Source organism: Bombyx mori, chromosome 24 (assembly GCF_030269925.1).
Source record: "Bombyx mori chromosome 24, ASM3026992v2".
NCBI lineage: Eukaryota > Metazoa > Arthropoda > Insecta > Lepidoptera > Bombycidae > Bombyx > Bombyx mori.
The window spans coordinates 7,712,850-7,737,241 of record NC_085130.1 but is presented as its reverse complement, the minus strand read 5'-3'; the positions used below and the strand labels follow the sequence as shown (position 1 = coordinate 7,737,241).

At 37.2% G+C, this 24,392-nt stretch overlaps 2 protein-coding genes across 2 annotated transcripts in view; one reads left to right on the top strand and one right to left on the bottom strand.

Annotated features, from left to right (window-relative positions):
• Nucleotides 1-2,631: 2,631 nt before the first annotated feature.
• LOC101735728 (tyrosine-protein kinase receptor) overlaps nucleotides 2,632-24,392 on the bottom strand; it is a 60,162-nt gene continuing 38,401 nt past the window's right edge. Inside the window, exons 18-29 of the mRNA XM_012697436.4 lie at nucleotides 22,304-22,520; nucleotides 21,481-21,696; nucleotides 20,539-20,706; nucleotides 19,840-20,034; nucleotides 18,609-18,727; nucleotides 16,815-16,921; nucleotides 16,204-16,290; nucleotides 13,386-13,450; nucleotides 11,063-11,157; nucleotides 10,168-10,288; nucleotides 3,995-4,133; nucleotides 2,632-3,501 (exon numbers count right to left, since the gene is read on the bottom strand). Of these exons, the coding sequence (XP_012552890.2) occupies nucleotides 2,920-3,501; nucleotides 3,995-4,133; nucleotides 10,168-10,288; nucleotides 11,063-11,157; nucleotides 13,386-13,450; nucleotides 16,204-16,290; nucleotides 16,815-16,921; nucleotides 18,609-18,727; nucleotides 19,840-20,034; nucleotides 20,539-20,706; nucleotides 21,481-21,696; nucleotides 22,304-22,520 (2,111 nt within the window). The 3' untranslated portion in view covers nucleotides 2,632-2,919. The remainder of the gene's footprint in view (nucleotides 3,502-3,994; nucleotides 4,134-10,167; nucleotides 10,289-11,062; nucleotides 11,158-13,385; nucleotides 13,451-16,203; nucleotides 16,291-16,814; nucleotides 16,922-18,608; nucleotides 18,728-19,839; nucleotides 20,035-20,538; nucleotides 20,707-21,480; nucleotides 21,697-22,303; nucleotides 22,521-24,392) is intronic.
• Nucleotides 6,948-20,876, top strand: LOC134201247 (uncharacterized). The gene is made up of 2 exons (XM_062675737.1): nucleotides 6,948-11,583; nucleotides 20,584-20,876. Exon 1 carries the CDS (start codon nucleotides 6,948-6,950, stop codon nucleotides 9,756-9,758), a length of 2,811 nt encoding a protein of 936 aa, XP_062531721.1. The 3' UTR covers nucleotides 9,759-11,583; nucleotides 20,584-20,876.

The window sequence follows — 24,392 nt, the reverse complement described above, 5'->3', positions numbered from 1 at the left end:
TCCGTAGTGGGGAAGTGTAACTAATAAATTGATTGTTAACGGTAAATTGGATTCTGAACTCAGTATAACACACATAGGAAGATATAATACATAGTAAGTATTAGAATACAGATAGAATAGAATAGAAACATCAAAAAATTTCAATGAAAATTATTCATTTTTCTTCGGCTGTCGTAACTATAATGTAAACATTCTTCAAAAAGCATTGTGCGCGTCTCATTTCGAAAATATGTATCTTTTCTTAAACATAAATCTTTTCGTACTAGATAACTATTTGGCACGTAGAATTATTTAATTGGGATCTGATAGATTAAAATAACTAATACTACAATGAGATAGTAACAATTAGAAAAAGGGTTCGTTTTTGACGTGATAACGTCTTAAAAATTTATCAACGCCGGTTGCACGCACGAAAAAGTGTCACGTTCCGCATGAGCGTGCGAGCGAGAGCGCTGAACAAGCGATAGAGAGCCACGATCGGAGCGAGCGTTAATTTAAGGAAAAAATTGGAATTTTCAATTAGCTCCTTCTTTGCATTAAGCGAAATAATGATAATTCAGTGATTTTAAATCATAAAAGTATTAAGGTACAGTTACACATGCTCATTTCAAGCATGAAAGCATGCTTCTATTGAGCCGTTGTTACTTAGTAGCATGTGTGTCGGAATGTTGCTCAAAAGTAGCATGCTCATTTCGAGTTTGCTTAAAAATCAACAGGCGTGCGATTTTTGAGCATGCTACCTTCGGCGCGGGTGGTACGTAAAGACGTGCTTTAAGCGCGTCTAAACAGCTTTGCTTATTGAGCATGCTATTATCGATCAGTCGTTCGCAACAGGTTTAATACAAACACATACATACAATACATAAATAAATAGCATATTTAAAACTAGCATGCCTATTGCTAGCAAATGTAAACTGTTCATAAGCATGCTCGTATTGAGCATACTCAATAGCACGCTTTTTAGCATGCTATTTTAGAGCATGTGTAACAGTACCTTTAATTTTTCACTAATGTTTCTTTATGACGTTATCACGTTAAACTATCGTCCGTAAGCCAACTTTACAGACAGCCAATAATATTTTTTTTTATATAAAAAAACCCCATCGAAAATACTCATTAGTATTGTTATCGTGAAAATCGATTAACAACAGAATGTTACGTGAAGGTATCGCATAGACCAGTGCTCGACAACCTTGTCAACCAAAAGAGAAAAGATAACACACAATTGAAATCTATTCAAAGAACAAATTTTTTTAACATTAAAATTGATCTATACTTAATATATTAATCTACAGTGGTTTTTACGGATGTTCCGTTATAACTACTAAACCATGCATCCGATTGACTTGAAACTTGGTATCCATGTAGAAAATACATGTACTTAATGGATAGGCTAATATTTATGAGTGTTGGACTCCCCACACCAGTTGCGGGGGCGTTAATGATGAGAATCTTTGTGGGGGTAAGAAATAATAATGTTAATTTTTAATGCCCAGTCAAGCTAGCTACAACTAGTATTGTATATTTTTATAGTCTTGTCTTTCAAAATTATTTATTACGATGCAAGATACTGAAATTGGGCAGGACGTGTAGCTTGAATGGAGGAGACCAGAATGCCGGGACAACTACTATATATATTTTTTTATTGCTGAGATGGGTGGACGAGCTCAGAGCCCACTTGGTGTTCAGTGGTTACTGGAGCCCATAGACATCTACAACATAAATGCGCCACCCACCTTGAGATATAAGTTTTAAGGTCTCAAGTATAGTTACAACGGCTGCCCCGCCCTTCAAACTGAAACGCATTACTGCTTTACGGCAGAAATAGGTGGGGTAGTGGTACCTACCCGCGCGGACTTACAAGAGGTCCTACCATCAGTACTATTTACTAGTACCACTACTATAGGCCAAGCCAGAGGGCCGCAGAAGTCGTGGCCCAAACTCAGACGGTCAGATGGCGAGGAGTACGACCTCAAAGTTATTGGTGTCAAGAACCGGAAGGAGAAAGCCCTGAACAGAGCAGTCTGGAGAGACATACTGGACCAGGCTAAGGCCCACCCTGGGCTGTAAGGCCTAAGATGATGATGATGAAGATAACAAGTAGCAGTCCGTGCTTGAACATAAAATTTCACTGAAGAGCCGTAGTTGAGGAGTCGAAAGCCACAGGTCGCCGGCCACTGGTATAGATCATTACCTTGCACGTATCATTGTTGTAGACGTTCCGAGTGCTTAGTGCGAGTTTTTTTTAACGTTCTCGATAGCGTAAAAGTTAAGCCAATTTTGTATGCAATTGGAACAGCGCTCCTAGCGGCAAACGTAGGCGAACGATCTCATTCCATACAATTATGAGTTAACGTTTACGCTATCGAGAACGTTAAAAAACTCGCACTACGCACACTATTGAGCCCGTCCAGAACGTTCGAAATCCACGAGAACAATTCACGAGTAAAATTTAGAGGTTTTATTCTTCTTCTTATTTTATCGATTTATGATATTTGCGATGAGATTCTTGAGCAATACAACAATTGGTTTCCCTAAAAGCCTTCATCACGGTTAAAGCATTTAAAATTTTCAAATCTCTTTTGTAAACGCAAACTTTCTGTACACTTCGATAAAAATACAAATTCAAAATAACATTCACATATTTATATTATTTTGTCTTAATCCAACAACTACCTTAGTTTTACAAATACTTATTTCTAACCTTACTCTCGTTAATAGTTTTATTAATATGTAGAGTGTGACGTGTCTGTGGCGTGACGTTGACCCGCGCAGGGTTGCCAGACGAATCACGAAAAACAAAAAAACACCCGAACTTTACAAATCACGACGCTTAAATCGATACAAAAATTCCTACTATGTACAACTAGGTTAGTTTTTTGTTTTTTTTTAATGTCTTTCAAACGACGACACGCCTTTTCAGCAACTTATCTCGGAATCGGCTACCTCAGCATCACTACCCTGTTTTTTAATTAAGTTCCTTCCGTTCTTCGCGTTGTTACTGCTCGATGATGAGGTGTTGTCGCTGTCGACGTATGGTACGTCCGTCATTGGCCCGTTTAGCAGACTGGCCGCCGAGTTAGACTGCTTCAACTTAGTCTTAGTAGTCAGGCTATCGTCTATGACAGCTTTCTTTGGATCTATCTGTATGGTCTTCGATTCGCTTAGCTTATTCGGAGTGACGACGTTGATGTACGGAGGGAGAATGTTCATGGTGTTCAAGTTCACTGATCCGCTGTTCTTCTTTAGGGCGTTCAGGTTTTGTTCCAGCTTGGCTGCGTCCAGACAAAGGGGCTTCGGTTTAGGGTTTAATTTAGGAGGGTCCTGGCTCCAAGCGTTAATGCGCGGCGGGTCCGGCGACGCTATCGGAGCCGTCTTCCTGTCCGGTACGAGAGCGTTCTTGTGGTTGGTTTTGTCGATGACTGTGGCGTCGATTGCTTTCGTTAAAGCATTTTCAGGCGGCTTTGGCGTTGTGGGTGTTATGCTTATCAGTTTTTCCACCTGATCGAGATGTTATGTTAGATACGGTTTAGAGTTAATTAGATAGAAATTTATCTTACAAGCTTTTTTTTTAATTATTTAAAGCAGAGTCAAAGAATTTTCTAGAAACTAGTGATTTTCAGTTAGGTCATTTTTGAGCAACATTAAATACATTAAAATATTGAAATAATAAAACGTACGCATGTTTTTTTTTATAGCTTAGATAGGTAGACGAGTTAACGGCCCACCTGGTGCTAAGTGATTAACCGAGCCCATAGACATCTACATCATAAATGCCGCCCATCCGCTTCAAGACATGGTTCTAAAGTCTCCATTTTTACATTATAATGGATGCCCCACCCTTCAAACCGAAACGCATTACTGCTTCACGGCAGAAATAGGCAGGGTGGTGGTACCTACCCGTGCGGACTCACAAAACGTCCTACCACCAGTTATTGCGCAAATTATATTTAATTATAATATGATGTTATTATTGAATTATAAAACAACTGACCGCGGGGCCTTCGTCACGTTGTGGCTTCGGCAGCACGGGTGGTATCACTGTGAATGAGGTCTCCCACACGACGGGCTTTTCGTCCACTTCCGACAACGACTCATCATCGATATGAGCTTCCTCCACTGAACTCAATAGCCTGTAAAACGAACCAAATTTTTTTAAAAATCTTTTGTTTTAAATCTTAAAACGAACCAAAGATAGTTTTTTGACGTGACAACGTCTTATAATTTGATGGAGCCGGCTGCACGCACGAAAAGACATGACTCATTGAGGCGTTCCATTTAAGGCTTGAAGTGCAAGCGAGAGCGCGCAACGAGCGACAAAGAGGCACAATCGGCCACCGCGTTCGGCAGCGTTCGACATCTGTCTCTCTCCTACTTGAGTGAGCGATGCATCCGCGTGAACAGCTGCTATACAATAATACATTTACATGTTTTCGTCAAGTATGAAGTTCAGTGAAAAGTGAATGTGGTGTCAATTGTCCATACAAAATATCTATCAAACCAATAAAATTAAAATTTTCACCGATTTTTTTTTGGATGTTAGCGTTTAGTCTATTCCATAGATTACTATTGACTTCATTTTGACTTAAGGAATAAAATGTCCAGAGAATTTCTGGACTATGCCAGTGTTTGAAACTCAAAAAAAAAGAAAAAAACATAAGGAACGCATTTTATAACCAAAAATGTATGTAACATATTCTAAAGAATTACTTCCTCGATGAAGTAATAAAATTAAAAGAAAATAATTCCTATCTATTTTACTACTAACTATATTTTTACTATATCTTATTTATTTATTTAATACACTTCATGTAAAATTTACATTGGCGGACTTAATGCCTAAGGCATTCTCTACCAGTCAACCAAAAGTAGTGCAGAGTGAATAGTAGTAGGTGCAATGAAATTTATATTAAGTTACAAATACATACACAAAAAAAAGTATATACATACATATATACATATATACTTTTTTTTTTTTGCTGGCAGCACTGACCGCTACTTGTCAATATTATTGTGCTCTCCCAATTATTATTTAAATATAAATATTTATAAGTTTTGTATTGTGCTTAAAATTATATAAAACGTATATCTAAGTGATACTATAAGTTTATTACTACGTAAAACATTGAATTAGTGCATTTTACTGCATAATTGTAATTTTTATTTTATTTTACGAGGGTACTATCAATTATTATAAACAAATCCAAAATGATGACCAGAGGTACCAAAGCTCGTCAAGTTGATGACCAACTTCAAGTGGCTCTTCAGCAACTAAAAACATCACGGGAACAGTGTCAACAACTACTAAAAGAGAAAGAAGACAACGAAGTCGAAACACTCCAGGTAATAAAGAAAAATACCATGTTGAAAGGACAGTTGTCTCAGCTCTTCATTGAATACAATGAAGTTCTTGAGACTAACAAGAAATTACAAATTGTTGTAGACGGCTTCGATCAGTGCAGCGGTGAGTATGTTGAGTCGCTCCAACTCTCAGCTGAACTGAAAGTCAAACTTTCTGAGGCACATGATTGTATCTCTAATTTACAGTTAGAGATAATAAATCTAAAAGCCCAAAAAACACAGAGCCTGTACTCGGAACTGATCGAGAGTGAACCAGCTTCGGGAACAGTGATCACCACTTCTCAGTGTGACATACCTACAATAGATTTGACTGGTGGTGACTCCGATAGTACACATTCCTCTCGATTAGTTCTTAGTAAGAAAAAGTGTAAGAGATATTCTAAACTAAATAAGTTTATAAATAAAACGGAGAAACTATTAAAACCTAGAAAATCTATTAGTTATATAAAAACTATATGCAAAGACCGAAATGCACTACGCACAAAACTAAATACTTCACTTGAAGAATTACAACTTGTTCATCATAATCATGACTTAGAAATAGAAAAGTTAACCTCACAAATAAATTCATTGAAAACCGATTTGGACAGTGTCACTAAAAACTATGAATATGCTCAAAAAGACATATGTGAACATATATCGGTGATGGATAACCTGCTTGATTTATGTAATAATAATAAAGAGCGATTTGAATCTTTGACATTACAATATGCTAATTGTAAATGCCACTGCTCTATAGCAGGTTCTCCAGTACCAGACTGTTCCAATAGTCAAAATCAATTTTCTGGTTCTACCTCTAAGCCCGTTGTAAACAACATAATGAAACCTGTGCTTACTAAAAACATTATTAAAATATTCAGTGATGAACTAGGAAAAAATATGGGTGTAGCGCTGAATGATCTGTGTTTGGGACAATCTGTCATAAATTATTGTATGCCTGGGGCTTCATGTACCCACATACTTAATAAAATTTTAAATGTGACTCATTGCCCTAACACAACAATAATTATAATGATTGGGAGAAGGGGAAATGCAGATATAAGAGATATCAAATATCAAATAAATCAATTATTAACACTACATGTGAAAAAGATCATCATGTTTGCATTTCCATTTATTCAGAGTATGCCAGCAGAAAATAAAATAAGACATAGCATTAATGATTTCATGCAAACAGTTTCTAATGTAAATAATTATTATGTCATGACACCATGCAAATCAGAAAATACATTCTATACTATTGACATTAATTGCATGATAAAAAATAAATGTATTATTATGACAAAACCTAACAAATATTATTTAGGTAGCTACAATTTTAGACAAGTAGCAAACTCGCTACATTATTTTTTACATATTTATCTAGCCATGAATTTGGCTAATCAACCTACTGCTTCTATTGAGCAGGAAAAAAATATGACATTTATTAATTTGGAATCCGTTCCAAGTAATTTAAATTAAATCCTAAGACAACAGAGTTTACCTCTTGCAGTAAACATGATTTATTTAGACACAACCCATCAACAAATAATGTTTCTTTGAAAACAACTGTGATCAACCTGGTGCATCAGAACTTACAAGGTTTGATGGGTAAAGAACTTGAAATTGATTTGTTCCTAGATTTTAATAAAGTCAATGTTCTATGTGTAACTGAACATTGGCTTAAAAAATTTGAATTAAATTGTAATTTTAAAAATCACCAGGTTGTGAGTTCTTTCTGCAGAGAGAATGCTATACGAGGTGGCTCACTGATCATTGTGAATAAAGATTATAAATGTAAGGAACGTAGAGACATTGTGAGCCTCTCTGTGGAACGGATTATTGAAATGGCCTGTGTAGAGCTTGAACGATTCATTGTTGTAAGTGTGTACAGACCTCCTGATGCGTTATATGATTCTTTTGAAAATATTTTGGAAAATGTATTGCTAAAGCTTTCTGTCTCTAATAAACAAATTTTTGTATGTGGTGATTATAATATCAATCTTTTAGAAAACACAAATACCACTATTAGATTCAGAACATTGTTAAAGTCATATAACCTCCCAAACTTATTTCTAGAGCCTACTAGGACAACAACCACATCGGCAACATGTTTAGATAACATATTTACAAATGTAACACCGATTAACAAAAAAATTATTAATCAATTAACATCAGACCATAGTGGACAATTTGTGTCTTTTGAATCTATTATGAATTCTAAAGATAAAAATACTCTTGTGATTGTTCCTATTAATAAAAAACGAATTGAGAAGTTTAGAAATAATATTAAGCAAGAACATTCAGAAATTATTTATAACAAAAACCCAAATTTATCATACCAAAATATGTTTGAGAGAATTAATATGGTCTTTACTGATGTATTTATTCCTAAAACTGTAACATTAAAAAACAAAACGGTGTTCAGCGAGTGGGCCACCACCGGAGTGTACAAAAGTAGAAAAAAATTGTATGATCTGTATCCTGAAAAAGCTTATAATAATGATGAAACATTTCATCAATATGTCAGGAACTATTCCAAACTATTTAGAAAAGTTTGTTTAGCGGCAAAATCTTTACATTTAAGTGATTTAATCAAAAATGCCCCTGACAAGATAAAGATGACTTGGAACATCATTGGTAGAGAAAGTGAAAAAGTCAGAAATAGCCATCAAGAATTCTCGTTAAAAATAGACGATAAATTGGTAACTAGTCATGAAGATGTGGCTAATGCTTTTGAAAAGTTTTTCTCTGACATTCCAGTTTCAACTACCACATCTCTAAATTCATCCTCCACAGCAGCTGAAATATTATTGCATAACCATGTCAAGAAATGCAATGAAATTTTCAAATTTAAGAAAATTAATTCAAACAATATAATAAAAAGTTTTAATAGCCTTAATGTAAAAAATACAGCTGACTTGTGGGGAATATCAGTAAAGGTTTTGAAGTCTGTAATAGACATTATTGCTTCTCATCTTGTTAGTATTTTTAATGATTGTATTAAGTGTGGTGTATTTCCTGACTTAATGAAACATAGTAAAGTGATTCCTCTTTTTAAATCTGGTAGTACTGATGACCCCTCTAACTATAGACCTATTTCAGTACTCCCTACGTTGAGTAAAATCTTTGAAAAAATTATTTTGACACAACTTTTAGAACATTTTAATTCAAATAACCTGCTTCATAATAAACAATTCGGGTTTACAAGGGGTCGCTCTACAACTGATGCAGGTGCTTATCTAATCAAAAATATATTTCAATCTTGGGAGGAATCGCATGATTGTCTTGGAATTTTCTGTGACTTATCCAAAGCATTTGACTGTGTTGAACATGAAACATTGGTGAGGAAACTACATCACTATGGTATTAGGGATGGTGCATTGGAACTTATTACTTCCTATTTATCAGGAAGGATACAAACAGTAGATGTGAAAGGAAATAGATCTTCAGGCACCATGTTGAAAATGGGTGTACCTCAGGGTTCCATTTTGGGTCCTTTTTTATTTCTAATATATATAAACGATTTGCCTAGTTTTATTGAGTCCCGACACGAGGTCGTATTATTCGCAGATGATACATCTTTATTATTTAAAATTAAACGACAATTACAAGTCTATGACGAAGTGAATGATGCGATTTCGTGTGTGGTTCATTGGTTCCGTATCAATAACCTATTATTGAATAGTAAGAAAACGAAATGTATTAAATTTACTTTAAAATGTATTAAATCATCTTTAAATGTGAGACAAGTAGATAGTAATGTAATTGTTTCTGAGGAATCATTGGAGCTTGTTGAGTCAACCGTATTTCTTGGTATAACAGTGGACTCCAAACTGCAGTGGGGACCTCATATTCATAAATTGGCGAGTAAGCTTAGCTCTGCAGCATACGCAGTAAAAAAAATTAGAATGTTAACAAATGCGGACACGGCTCGTTTGGTTTACTTTAGTTACTTCCACAGTGTCATGTCCTATGGCATTTTGCTATGGGGCAATGCGGCCGATGTAGAAATGATATTTATTCTGCAGAAAAGAGCTATACGTGCTATTTATAACATGCACTCAAGGGAATCCCTGAGGGAAAAATTTAAAGAAATTAAAGTTCTCACTATGCCATCCCAGTACATCTTTGAAAATTTGATGTATGTTCGTAAACATATTGAGGAGTTTCCTAAGATGTCGGACATACATAATAGAAATACTAGGAACAAACACAAGCTTGTTGTGCCGATGAGTAGGTTACATAAGATACGAAATTCATTCGGGTGTTTGTCTGTGCGCCTGTACAACAAAATCCCACAAGATGTTCAGAACCTACATATACATAGGTTTAAGAAAACTATTAAAGAACATCTGTGCAATAAAGCTTACTATAAAGTCAATGATTATCTAGAAGATTGCACAAAGTGGGAATGAGTTGCTCGCTCCGGGAATTTCAATATTGTAAAATTGTTATGTTATAATTACTTATTGTAATATGAATATTTAAAAAAAATATATATTTAAAATAAAAATAAAAATCTAATATTAAAAAAAAAAAAAACATGCCCGCTGAGTTTCTTGCCAATTCTTCTCAGGACGGAGGCTAATTATTGTGAATTGGCGGTAATTCTTTTGACGTTCAATAAGTATGTACTTTCATTTATGTTGAATAAAACTTTTTTTTGATATACACAATCACATACACACACACACACACACACACAAACATACATACATACATTGACTTCATTATGACTTATCTATATTTTATCTTCCTGGAACATCTTGTAAGCGTACACAGCTCGCCACGACTAAAATGTTGATAGTTTGTTTGACTACCCACCTGTCAGTAGAGTTAGACGGCAGAAACTTGTTGGTGTTCCTTGTTTCGGCGGAAACAACGACGTCTACGTGCCTTACGCTGGGCTCCGCGCTTATTGGAATGTTGCCATATTCTTGTGATGCTGCGAAAATGGTAGTTTTTGGTTCATTCACAGAATGTACAGATAAAGTTTGTTTTATCTTTGGAGTAAACAACCATTGTGCATTTGCAGATATCGATGAACGAGGGTGACCACTTACCCTCACGTGGTTCGTATCCTAGCTTGCACTATATATACAAATGTATTTACTAAGATATACACTATAAAGAATTTAAAGAAAATATGCAATGACACACAAAAAAATAGGTTTTGGTTCTTATGGCTATAACTAAAAGATAAATTGTTGTAACTAAACAAGCTAGATAAGAAGGAATTTAGCTGTACAATCATGACCTCTGTAAACAAAGTTTAAGTCGTCGTGGCCTAAAGGATAAGACGTCCGGTGCATTCGTGTTGAGCGATGCACCGGTGTTCGAAACTCAGGCGGGTACCAATTTTTCTAATGAAATACGTACTCAATAAATGTTCACGATTGACTTCCACGGTAAAGGAATAACATCGTGTAATAAAACACAAACCCGCAAAATTATAATTTACGTAATTACTGGTGGTAGGACCTCTTTTAAGTCCACACGGGTAGGTACTACTACCCTGCCTATTTCTGCCATGAAGCAGTAATGCGTCTCGGTTTGAAGGGTGGGGCAGCCGTTGTAACTGTACTGAGACCTTAGAACTCATATCTCAATGTGGGTGGCGCATTTACGTTGTAGATGTCTATGGGCTCCAGTAACCACTTAACACCAGGTGGGCTGTGAGCTCGTCCACCCATCTAAGCAATAAAAAAAGCAGATATACCTCTCAGCAGAGGTAGATATTGTAAGTCCTCTTCTTCCTCCTTGTTGCGTGTCGCCGTTTGCGGTCTGCTATGAACTCCCAGCTGATCCATTGTACTGGAAACACGGCAATACTTTCTTAGAGAGGGTATTAGTAAGTATCGTGAAAGAATAGCCTTTGAATGGCAAGATTTTTTAAAATTAAAACAAAGATAGGTAATGTTTACATTTATTTAACTATGTTTTATTTATAGTAAAATTGAAGCGTTTATTTGTTATGGAAATATAAATAGAAAATAGTTAGTGACATTTTTAAACTGTCAAAATAATGGCGGGACGGAACAAAAGCAAACTAAATTTTTGCAGTGTTGTGTCAATAAATTGGTTTATTTGTTTCACTTCGTGTTTATTTTGAAAAAAAAAAATCAAGGCCTAAGTTAAGTGGAAGTTAAATAACAGTTAATCGGAAGTTAAACTTAACCTTGTCTCTTTCGATCTTGTTGTAAGTTGAATGACAAAACAAAGGATTCCTAGATCATGATGGTGCGTAATAAAATCAAGTTACATTAATTGTTCGGACAAATGTTTTTTAATTCTCTGTAATAAATCATTTCAAAATTTATTCTCACCTGTGGTCACATTGAGGTTTTTTCTTTACTTAGTAAATTACAGAAGAGCTTTTGAGATGAATAGATCTGATATACAATTCACTAAAGACCACTGAGCTTTTGTTAGCCTAATCGTTGCATAGCTAACATCGCTGTCCAAGCCAAATATGCACTGCAGAGGCAAAAACTAAATATTTTGGAAGGATTTTGTCATATATAGGCAAGTAATTAATGTCTTTATATAATTAATATGTCGTATCGTTTATTTATGTTGGATTACGGAGATTCAACAAATTCCTTAGAATATATTCAGCTTTTTTTGTCCTGCTCACAACTAAAAAGATTTGAGTTAAACGGTATTGAAAATATTATTAGAGCTTCTAAACAGATTGTTCCTAAAGTTTTAAATTATTCTACGATTTCTAGCGACGTTCCCTTATTTAGAATTGGCCACACCGGCCTTTTAATTCAAGTGACAGCTGTCATGTTTGACATTTAATCGTGACAGCATTTATGAAGCATTTAGCGAAGTTATTGAATTCTTAGAATTATTATTGACTAAAACATGCTTTGCATAATTTTTTTTATTTTTTATTTTGTTGAATAAACCTCAAATTTAAGTCGAGGGTCTATTGTACGGCTTCATTTTGCATTCAGTATCTTAAATTATTATTTCCCCCCGCCTGTTTGTTGGTAGTATAAGGGGCTATTTCAGCGTAACCTTAACTAGTAGGTGAGCTCACGGGGCTCAAACCTGACGACGTTGCTAACACGAACCCTAGCAAGAGCCGTGCTTCGCAGAATCTACCACCGGATCGGAAACGCGACCCACTGAGAAGATCCGGCGAGAAACTCAGTGGGCTGTGTCTGTGGGATAATTTACTCGTCGAACCCTTGAGAACGGCGACCGTGCTTGAGGTACCTAAAAGCATCGTTAGTGGATCGGGAGGATCCGAAATTACGTGTTTGGGGCGACGTCGACTGCTTTCCATTCTGTCCGCAGGATCGGGAATCAGACTGTGGTGTCTATGGAAGTCATAACCATTAGGTAGACCACCCACCAGGCTATACGTACCTTCGAAAAACATAAAACATGATATTGCGTTATGGTAATTAAGTGTGGACTGTATTTTAAAGAAAACTATAAATTTGATGCGTTGCTCTTGGCAGCTAGATTCGAAAGAGAATTTGGTGTCATGGCGGACGTCGCTCGCTGACATTTTTACGTTCAGAAACTGAACACATGCCGCACGCTTTTTTTATACATATTATGTACAATTTTAAGTGAAATAAATAAGTCTTATTAAATGTGAGGTTTAAACAACAACACAACTTATTAATTAATGATATTTAAAAAACAAAAAAAAAAACAAAACTATTCGCTAATATGAACATGTTTAAAAATTTGTTACATGAAATATATATTTGGAAGCCGGCAGTTATTTTATCAATTTTCTAGTTTCAGATATTTCAAATAATAAATTTTAAATGTGTCATGGCTTCTACATAAAGCTAGATACATATCGATCAGCTAATCTAAAGCAAACGTATCTAACGAATTTGCTAATTAATAAACTATTTTAAGCGCGCAAAACGAAAACAAACAAAAAAGAACGATTATAATTACGGAACTACATTATCAAGAAATAAATAAAAAAAAATCTATGAAAAATCCGGTTGCGTTTTTAGAATTCGAATGTTGAATTTGAACTGCCGACTTCCGTTTTGTTACTTTACCTATCCGGATGTTGCGTGGCGTCCTGCGGCGACATCGGGACGAGGTAGTCGCACGCCGCCGATGGCTGCCGACACGCGACGCTCAGTACAACGGTGCGGGGGGAGGGGGGGTGACAAGCGTTCGTAAAACATGACGTCATTATGTGGTCTTTGGCGCGCTTTTTTCTTTCTATTCGATGATAGCTTATGTTGCTATTTTAAGTACTTTGAGCCCGTTCTAAAACTTTAGCATCGGATAATTTTAAGCCGATTCAACTATTTTTTTATTGCTTAGTTGGGTGGACGAGCTCACAGCCCACCTGGTGTTAAGTGGTTATTGGAGCCCATACACATCTACAACGTAAATGCCGCCACCCACCTTGAGATATGAGTTCGAAGGTCTCAGTATAGTTACAACGGCTGGATCACCATTCAAAACGAAACGCATTACTGCTTCACGGCAGAAATAGGCAAGGTGGTGGTACCTACCCGTGCGGACTCACAAGAGATCCAACTACCAACTGACAAAGCTATATAAAGTTATCGTTTAAGTCACATAATTTAAAAAAAAAAAAAATGGACACTATACACGCGTATCACGCTTTCGTGTATATAATAAATAAAAATAGACGTTTTATTTACTTGTAATGTTTTGTTTAAAATTAATTAAATCTCTACCAAAAGACCATATAAGTCAGTCAACCACGAAAATTGTTTCGAAAGATCGAAAACAAAATTAATCTCCCCACACCGTTTCGTAATCACATTCTACACGTGCATATCGCGATGGGTTTCATAAAATATTTGGAAAAAAACTCGCTCGATTAGGAATCGTTTCAAATAGAATTTAAGAGGCGTTCTATTCGACAACCACTAGTAGTGGTTAAGTCTGTTCATAATACACTACACGACAGAATAATCAGAACAGTATATTGTATACATCTGCCTAATTGTATTCAGCAAAAATAGATCGAATTATTCTTAATACTTTAATGTGTTTATCAAATTTCCGGTTGGTCGAGATTGATTGTATAAAATTACATTGAATTACCTTACAATTAAATTCGGATGAATTTGGAAACTTTAGAGGGCCAGGGCCAAAAAAAAAACAAGGCACTGACAAACACATTGCTGTCATGTTATTATAAAACCCATCGCACGGACCAAGGTATACGTGGAACTCTTCAAAAGGTATAAAGACTCTCGCTATAGCTACTAGGCAAGTAAACATTGAATAGTATTTATCAATACCACGGCCACATTGAGATTCATTGAAATGCATCCCGCGAGTGAAGCGAGACGCGCTCACGTGTTATTGTATTAATAACGACACATGCCGCGTTAATCGATGGTTAATGATAATGAACAATGAAATTATATTCCAATGAATCTCAAACAAACTACGGGGGTCTAAATTTCTACGCGAATATCATTCAAGGACAGGGTATTAGATTGAACAGAAATAAAAAAGGGTAGTAAAAATGTACACGACTCATGCGCCACTCGCAAGCTGCGATTCGTTTAAAATACAAAACGTCATCTAACATTAAAGAGTGATTAAAATTAGTTTTAAGTTTGAGGAAAAAAAGAAACGCCAATTTTAGTTACTTGCTTCTAGTAGCCAGAGCGAAATCGGGGAATGAAAAAAAAAACGTTTATTAGTTTTTTTGTTTTTGGAACTTTGGCTATAGAGACGACGGGTTTGGTTCCCGTCGATTTGACTGCTCATACTAAAAAGGTTGGATACAACGTCATAATTTAATGTTGCCTGTGGCTATTTGCGAGTAAATGACAGGTGTCATTAAGACGTTGAACTGTGAAGCTTACGAAAACTAATATTTCCCGCTCAATGTTGTCAGGATAACAACGAGATATTCCCAGTTCACATTCGACCCGATTATTATTACATTTGAAACAAGATTTCTGTAAATATATTTTGAAACGGGTTCTTTACTGGCGGGGATAAGCCGTCAATTATAGTTTTATTGAGATTATTAAATCTAGTTTCATCTATTGAATTATTACAACAAAATATTAAAATATGTATTTTGACCACGTTTTAGACATTTAGGTTCTTTAATAAATTAAAGTGCGTCAATTCATTAAGTTTTATTTCTGAGTTATGTTTTTTCTGTTTGCCATTCGAATTATTATAAATATTAACTTCAATTAGTCATACGGACAAACAACGACTCAAAGTTAACCGACGCCATTTAAAACAGCTGATAGCGCTTAGATATATACCTACCTATTGCATTAATTTATTTATTATAATAAATATTAATACAATCAAAGGCAAAATGTCGAGTGCCGTAATGTTGCGTAAAAACTGAATTTAAGTAGATAATTTTGTCCAATCTGTGACTTATTTGGTGGTGTAGTGGAGTTACAAAAAAATAATTGTAAGCTAATTATTTTAGTATGTGCAGTCAAACATAAGTCATTTCAAAATAGGTAGTGTTTACTTCATTTTGCTATGGAGGTGTAAATCACGATGTAAAACCACTATGCTATATAATAAATATTTTACGTCTTTCGAATCAGTTTGTTTTAATAGCCTTAGTTGTTTAACTTCATTATTGTTTTTGAATTTAGTAATGCCACTTTTTAGACGTATTTTACGACGCCATTTTTTTTTTCTGCCTCTGCTGATAACTTTGAGAGGCTATTTCAGCTTCGGCTTAACGAGTAGGTGGGGCTCAAACCAGAGTGTTGCCAACACTGGATCGAAAACGCGACCCACTGAGAAGATCCGGTGAGGAACTCAGTGGGCGCCCATGTTTATCGGATCGACACCTCCATATTGCAATTGTAGTTATGAGCTGATGCTGCAGGTTACCTGGTGTCCGTTAGAGATGGGGTGCGTGTGCGAGGGCGGTAACAGCGAGCGCACGACGGGCAGCGGCGCGCTCACTATGGTCGGGTCCTGCGCGCGTTCCAGAACATTCGCAACGTTTGACAAATCGAAATTACGAACGAAAAATATATCCGAAGTGCAACATCATTATCATTATTTAGCAAAACGTTTCATGGAAAAATTGACGTAACTTGTTATTAAGAAAATGTACCTCCGGTTTGAGCCCCGTGAGCTCACCTACACGCTAGGATAACGCTGATATAGCCTCTCAAGGCTATCAGCAAAAGCAGGGAAAAAAAAAGATTGTTTTTCTTAGTTTCCGTTTCAATTTTATCAAAATCTAACTGGTATTTTTTTATTTGTCCCTGATAAATGCATATTTAATTGACTTCGACTACATTTATTTATTTATTAGGGAAACCAATGGTAAAAAAAAGAAACAAATGGTATATTAAAAAAATAGCTAAAGCAAAACCAAACAAGTTTCCACCGTCAAAATCACATATTAGTAGAACTACATACATTGACGATGTACTTGTATTTTTTTGTTCAAGTCTGTTTTCGTAATGGTTTAACTTCTTCGTATTAGTTACCTGTATGAACCTTTGCAGCATTTCCGTCATCGTAGCGAAGGACGGCCTGTCGCTTGGTGTCGGGTTCCAGCAGCCGCACATCATGCGGTATATCTCCGGGGGACAACCTGCTGAAGTAGTTGCTTAGATACACTGTCCATGTTAGGCCGACGCTGAGCCCGGTCGCAGATATCAAAACACTAATTTATTAATTAATTTTGTATTTATTTATTTAATATATTTTGTACACACAGCTGTTAGAAGAAACACGACAATTAGGATAGAGTACGAAAAAAATCCCGCGAAATTTGTTATTTTTTTTTAATTGGCAACACAACATCTATTCCGTCAAATAGGGAGAATACTCGGTCAGCGGAATCGATCGAGCCGTTGTCGAGCGATGCACCGTCACACATACGTCAATCGACTATTCAATTCGATATGAAACGTTAACATTGATTAATCTGTACAGTTAAGGCGAATTTACATTACGAAATTAGTGGCATGAAACTAATTTCGTGACATTAGTTTTACCAACAGCTTCAAGTGTAATTTAATACTTTCGTAATGCATGCATTAATTTCATGCATGCAAATTAGTTTCGTGCCCTGCGCGATTTTTTGGTGAAACTAATGTCATGCAACTAATTTCATAGTGTAAACGCGACGTGAAACTAATGTCGCGAAAGGGCCTGCGCCGCGCGGACGTGTGTATTGTTAGTCCGGACGCGCTTCAAGCCTTGAAAATGGCAAACCAACGATGGAGTACAGAAAAAAAATACAATTCAGTAATGAATATCAGCGACAAGAGTCTCTGGGACCCGAAACACCTACAATATAAAAATAGGCATGCCCGAGATGCGGCCTACAAAATAATTATGGAAGCCATGGAGATGCAATATGTCAAAGAAGCATATATTATATAAGCATTTCTTTAGCTACATTGAATATAGCAAAATATAGCTTTGATGCTGGCGGCGCCATGGTTACTGCGATACTGTGGGATTCACGACACTAATTTTTTAACGAAATTACTTTCGCATGTATCGAAACTACTTTCGTGCAACTGAGTTCAACGTGCATGACACTAATTTCGTAATGTAAACTCCGCATTACGATTAAATCTCGGGAACGGCGGGAACGCGAGGAGTGAAGTTGTATGATTTGTTTTATTTTGTCTATTTAGTGTTTCTTCAGGTTTAAATGTGTAATAACGGTGGTTTATTAACTGTTTAATATCTGTGAAAGTGCACAAATGTGGGAAAATCAAACAAAGCCGCTAAACGTAACTTCTCGGGATCCTCCAGAAAGTCCACTGAAAAAGTCTCGGTAAATGACCACCATTTTATTGAGATTATATCATGCCATGTTTCATATTAATCAACTTTATTTCATTTCATAATATCATCGCCACCGCCCTGCCTATTATTACCGTGAAGCAGTAATGCGTTTCGGTTTGAAGGGTGGGGCAGCTGTTGTAACTATACTGAGACCTTAGAACTTATATCTCTAGGTGGATGGCGCATTTACATTGTAGATGTCTATGGGCTCCAGTAATCACTTAACGTCAGGGCTGTGAACTCGTCCACTCATTTAAGCAATAAAAAAAATCATAGATAGTATGCGACCAGCGACTGGTTATATGTCGATCTGGAGGGTAGTTGTGTGAGGTTGGGGCTAGGAAGGCGAGGAGGGCGAGATGCCCAGCGCTGATGCATATCCGGGGTGCGCGTAAAGGGCTAATCATGCCGGTATTAAATATAGTGCCCAGGTATCGGAGTACGACGCTTAAATTTGTGATATTCAGATCCCTCACCGTACGGTTTCTCCAGTCTTCCTCCACCAGAGACCAGCTCCATGACCTCCCGGTTGGCGCATCCGGTGTACGGCATCACGCCTAACGAAAATACCTCCCATAGCAGCACGCCGAATGACCTAAGGATTGTATATTCGTTTAGAAATTGGTGATCAAAAAGACGTATAGTTTTTTTTAATTATCGAAGAGGGACCCAGCCCGCGGCTTAAAACACGTGACTACTTCGTGGCAGAACTAGGCAGGACAGTAGTACCTATGCGTGGGGACTTACAATACTGCAAGAGATCGCTGATGCCCATTCTTCGGTAAATCCCTAAGTTGCCTTACGGCATCTGCGGCATTTATTGGAAGGCGATATTCCAGAGCACCACCCAGCGTATTGGCTATATCTTTTATATATCTAAAAATGAATTGCTTTTCGCTAGTCTCGCTAAAACTCGTGAAAATGCTCGGAATTAAATAAAAATAATAATTTTGTTTTCCCTTTGATGTGTCCCCCGTCGGACGGATTCCTTTTGTTTGTTTTAAGTTTATTTTACACAAAAGTTTAGGTCTTTTGATTTATCGATTGAGGCACTACAAAGTCTGGCGGGCCAGCTAGTAATGAATATTAATGAGGGTTTTGGAAAATAATACTGAGGAAGGATGTTCCAGGAGTGAAGGTCTAGATTCGGGCAAGATTTCAACTTGCACATGCGCACCTATCTCACAGAGGCTGCTTGCGCGATACAGATTGGCGTCATACATACATCTTTCATTCTATGCTTTATCTAACATCAAATTAACTACTATTTGTTTTAAGGTAATCCGTGTGTCCAACCGTAAATCCAAACTTGACTCAAAGAAAGGCTTGGCCAAGTACTTCGCAGTATCTATCATTGGTGCTAATGGCTTATTTTCATATTTTTTTTACCAAATTATAAATTATTATTGGTACTATTGCTTGTGTTATTTATATATGAATGGTTTGTGTTTCTACTTTAATATGTGCTCAAAAGGTGAGTTTTCGTTGTTCGCCTTTTTACGATATGTATTAATGTCAGATTTGAATGGTGTAGAGTATAAAAGGAAAAGACAGGGGAGTTCCCTCCACTCTATATATAACTATAACTTATATCTCAAGGTGGTTGGTGCATTTACGTTGTAGATTTCTATGGGCTCCAGTAACCACTTAACATCAGGTGGGCTTTGAGCTCGTCCACCCGTCTAAGCAATAAAAAAAAAACCTTACCAGACGTCCGTCTTAGTGGTGAAGACTCCGTCAATGTAAGCTTCGGGTGGCATCCACTTGATGGGCAGCATGGCCTTCCCGCCCTTCTTGTAGTAGTCGGCGCGGTATATGTCTCGAGCCATACCGAAGTCCGCTATCTTGACCACGCGGCCCGGGCCCCGGGACGTCAGCAGACAGTTCCTCGCCGCTATGTCCCTGGGAAGTTTAAAAGTCGTCGTGGCCTAAAGGATAAGACGTCCGGTACATTCGTATGTAGCGATGCACCGGTGTTCGAATCCCGCAGGCCGGTACCAATTTTTCTAATGAAATACGTACTCAACAAATGTACACGATTGACTTCCATGGTGAAGGAATAACATCGTGTAATAAAAATCAAACCCGCAAAATTATAATTTGCGTAATTACTTATGGTAGGACCTCTTGTGAGTCCGCGCGGGTAGGTACCACCACCCCTCCTATTTCTGCCGTGAAGCAGTAATGCGTTTCGGTTTGAAGCGTGGGGTAGCCGTAGTAACTATACTGAGACCTTAGAACTTATACTTCAAGATGGGTGGCGCATTTACGTTGTAGATGTCTATGGGCTCCAGTAACCACTCAACAACACCAGGTGGGCTGTGAGCTCATCCACGCAACTAAGCAATAAATAAAAAATCGTGATAGACAAAAGACCTTGTCGTAATCGTCCTTATATCAACTTACCTGTGTATGAATCTCTTAGTTTCCAAGTACCGGCATCCCTTGCAGACGTCCACCGAGCAGAGAAGCAGGTCCTTCATGGTGAGGGCGCTGGCCCGCTCCGGCTTGGGGCGACTCTCGCGAAGGAAGTTCTTCAGATCGCCGCCGGCCAGCAATTCTAGCACAATGAACCTGGGAACGGCGTATATGACAAGAAATATAGGTCTTTCACTTCAAGAGTGACAGTGACAGAGATAAGGAAGCGTGTGCGGGCATGTATTTACCGTAAGGGAGGTCACTTTGAACAAGATTTGTAAAATATGTCGCAAAATTGATTAATAAAAGATACACTTTACCTATCATCATGTTATTCATTTTTTTGGGAGAATCTTTCCTTTTTTGTAAATAATTTCATGTTTTTAAATAGCTAATAAAACAAGGAAGTTTTTTTCTAGTAGTTTGTACGCTTAAATGTTTAGTTGTTTTTTTCAAAATAAATCCAGTTTTCTATCGACTAAATTAGAGAATCAAAACAAAATTTTATAAGAAATCACTTGCTATTTTAAAATGTTTAAAATTCGTTCCAGTATTAGTATTAATAAATGCTAGTTGATGTATTGGTAACTGATAAAAATTCAAACAACTTAATTCAAAACACTAGCATTTTATTTAATGTTTTTTTTTTGCAGTTATTTCAGGATTTTTTTAAAAACAAAACGAAAAATATTGAATATCTCGATAACGAGACACTTTGGTATTAGGGACATTAGGGTTAATTTTGTTGGAAATTAGATGTATTATCACATCCCAAAAGGAATACGTCGAATTACAAGTCACCCTGTATAAATAGCCAAAGACGAAACAGTTAGGTACGTCTGTTTGTTGTCAGATCCTCTTTTTTTTTATTCAGTTCTTATTGACGAACCTAAGTGTAATCTATAATCCTGTTCCAACGGACGGAAATACCTCGGGTGTCGATCGAAGCAAACGCCGATGAGGTGGACTATGTTGGCGTGGTTGAACTTGGCCATGATGGCGGCCTCCATCAGGAAGTCGGACTCGGCCTGGCCGGTGGACAGCTCGGGAAGGGTCTTGACCGCGACCGGCATCTCCGCGGCGTCGGCCGAGCGGTGCCGGTACAGGCCCTGGTAGACTTCGCCGAAGGCGCCCTGGCCTAATGCTCTAGGGAAATAGGACGATTTTCCAATATGTTTCTTACTGGTGGTAGGACCTCTTGTGAGTCCGCGCGGGTAAGTACCACCACCCTGCCAATTTCTGCCGTGAAGCAATAATGCGTTTCGGTTTGAAGGTTTGAAGAGCCCCACCCTTCAAACCGGTCCCGGCGACCGGTCGTAAAACTTTGCCAAAACCTTCACAGCGATGAAAATAATTTTTTTTTAAATTTTTTATTGCCCTTGTAGGCAGACGAGCATACGGCCCACCTGATGGTTAGTGGTTACCGTCGCCCATGGACTTCAGCAATACCAGGGGCAGAGCCAAGTCGCTGCCTACCGCTTAATACTCTCCACAAGCCTCGTTTGAAGAAGGACATGTCATAGCGCTCGGGACACACCGTGGAGGGAAGTTCATTCCAAAGCCGGATGGTACGTGGCAAAAAAGACCTCTGGAAACGTACTGTCGATGAACGCAGCGGTTCCAGGTGATATGGACGAACTCTGCTCCGATGGCGGGAGGTGCGGTGATAAAAAGGAGATGAAGGGATCATCTCAAACAATTCCTCAGAGCACTCCCCATGGAACAAAATACAGATTTCAATTGTTAAACTCACTTGACAAGCTTTAAGCTTTCCCTCGAGACTTGCGGGAGTCCTCTCACATCGATCCCTTGAGGTAGGAAGCTTTCGCTCCCGTAGTGAGGGTTGAAAGCCATTGCCAGCGCGTTGTCGTTTCCTCCCGGAGCGTTCCTGAGTCTGTGCAGTTGGACCTCTTGTTCCATGATCCGCTTCTGTGCCTGTCTCGCTTCCCTCTTCTTTTGGTAGCGATTGTCTGAGGATGATGTCCGCAAATGAATTTTTCTATTTCATTCTGTACTGGTGGTAAGACGTCTTGTGAGTCCGTATGGGTAGGTACCACCACCCTGCCTGTTTCTGCCATGTAGCAGTAATCGGTTTAAATGGTGGGGCAGCCGTTATAACTATACTGAGACCTTAGAACTTATGTCTCAAGGTGGGTGGCGCATTTACGTTGTAAATACCTATGGGCTCCAGTAACCACTTAACACCAGGTGAGCTGTGAACTCGTCCACCCATCTAAGCAATAAAAAAAAAATCTCTTCTCTCATCCGACATCTCTACACTCACTCCTCTCTCTCTCTCATATCGTCATTCACTTACTCCATCGATGTCTTCTTCGGTCGACCTCTTACCTACCTCCTCTCTACTTTGCACCACCATTTCCATACATCTCCTAGTCACATGCATCTTCTCTCTACGCTTCATATGTCCATTCCGCGCTTACCGCATTTAACGCATTTATTTATGTAAGGTAAAAGCTCCTAATACGGCGGTAGTCAAAATCGCTTCCTATTACGGTGGTATTTCTATTTTAGACATTTATTCTTGTTTTATTCAGTTTAAGCTCACCAAAACGGAATCTATTTATTCTAAATCTATTACTTCATAACATAACTGACATTTTCAAGTGTAGCATATAAACAACACTACAAGATCTATCAGTTTGTAGCACGGCATCAACGTGAGAGGAGTTTCCATACAAACGCGGAACAAAAAAATAAGTACACTAATATTTAGAAACTAAGTTTTTTGTATTAATAAGTCGTTCAACATTGTTAATGTGTTATTTATAGCATTTTCCTACTATTATACTTACTTTTTAAATAGCTTGTTTCATATATGTAACTCATTTTTTACTCAAAAAATCAGAAACAAAATACCGCCGTAATACGGTACGAATTTTATAGATTAATCCTAATACGGTGGTATAACTCCGAAATAGGAAATATACTGGGCATATTTAATTGTTTATAACTTTCAATTTATTAAGTTATTGAATTAGTTCCAAGTTTAGTTGGAATAATTATTAATCTTGTAAATTAGAAACCATATTCTGCGGTATGTATTATTCATTAAAAATCTAGTTAAATATGAAAACTGTCGAGTGCAAAATGTTGGTTTCTTAGAAGGGGTAAGAATAGGAAGGTGTATTTTAATTAATCACAAATCATTTATTTTGTATAACTGTTGACTTGAGTTTTACACATCTGGGCCAAAAAACTGTTATCGTTTGATTAAGTATTTACATTCTTTGTTTATCGAAATTTTGATGGGTCAGAATTAGGATTAAAAAAATACGAGTAGTTTTCCTATTACGGTGGTAGTTATTTCCAGGTAACTCTGTGTTAGGTTCTATGATCTCCTATTACGGTCATATTCATAGAACATAAAATTACAAGTTTTAGGATTCCATAGAAATAATAGAAAGGTTATTTATACTTATTTTACACAAAAAGATAATACAATAAAAACAGATTTAAAGAATGTCTAAATACTATGTACAAAGGCGAGCTTAACTCTTCATGAGTTTTCTTCCAGCAAACCCTTTTCAGAGAGAAATACGATGTATAAGAGGGGAATAGTGTACAAGTGAAAGGTTATTAAAGTATATTAAATACAGTGGATTTCATTAATAACGACCTCGGTTATAGCGACGTCGAACTTACGTCCCTTGAATTTAAAGCATACTTTCGTAAGAAATTCATTCGGTAAGAGCGACTTTGGATACTATAGCGTCAATTTCGGGTATAGCGATTTGTTTTTATGAACCATTTATGACAGATTCCCAGAAATCCCGTACAGATATTTCTATTGAGTCGGTAAAGGCACAAAGACTCATTCATAA

Bases quoted from the DNA above. Each gene is read 5' to 3' on its own strand.
- LOC134201247 (XM_062675737.1), top strand. From the start codon at position 6,948: ATGGGTAAAGAACTTGAAATTGATTTGTTCCTAGATTTTAATAAAGTC.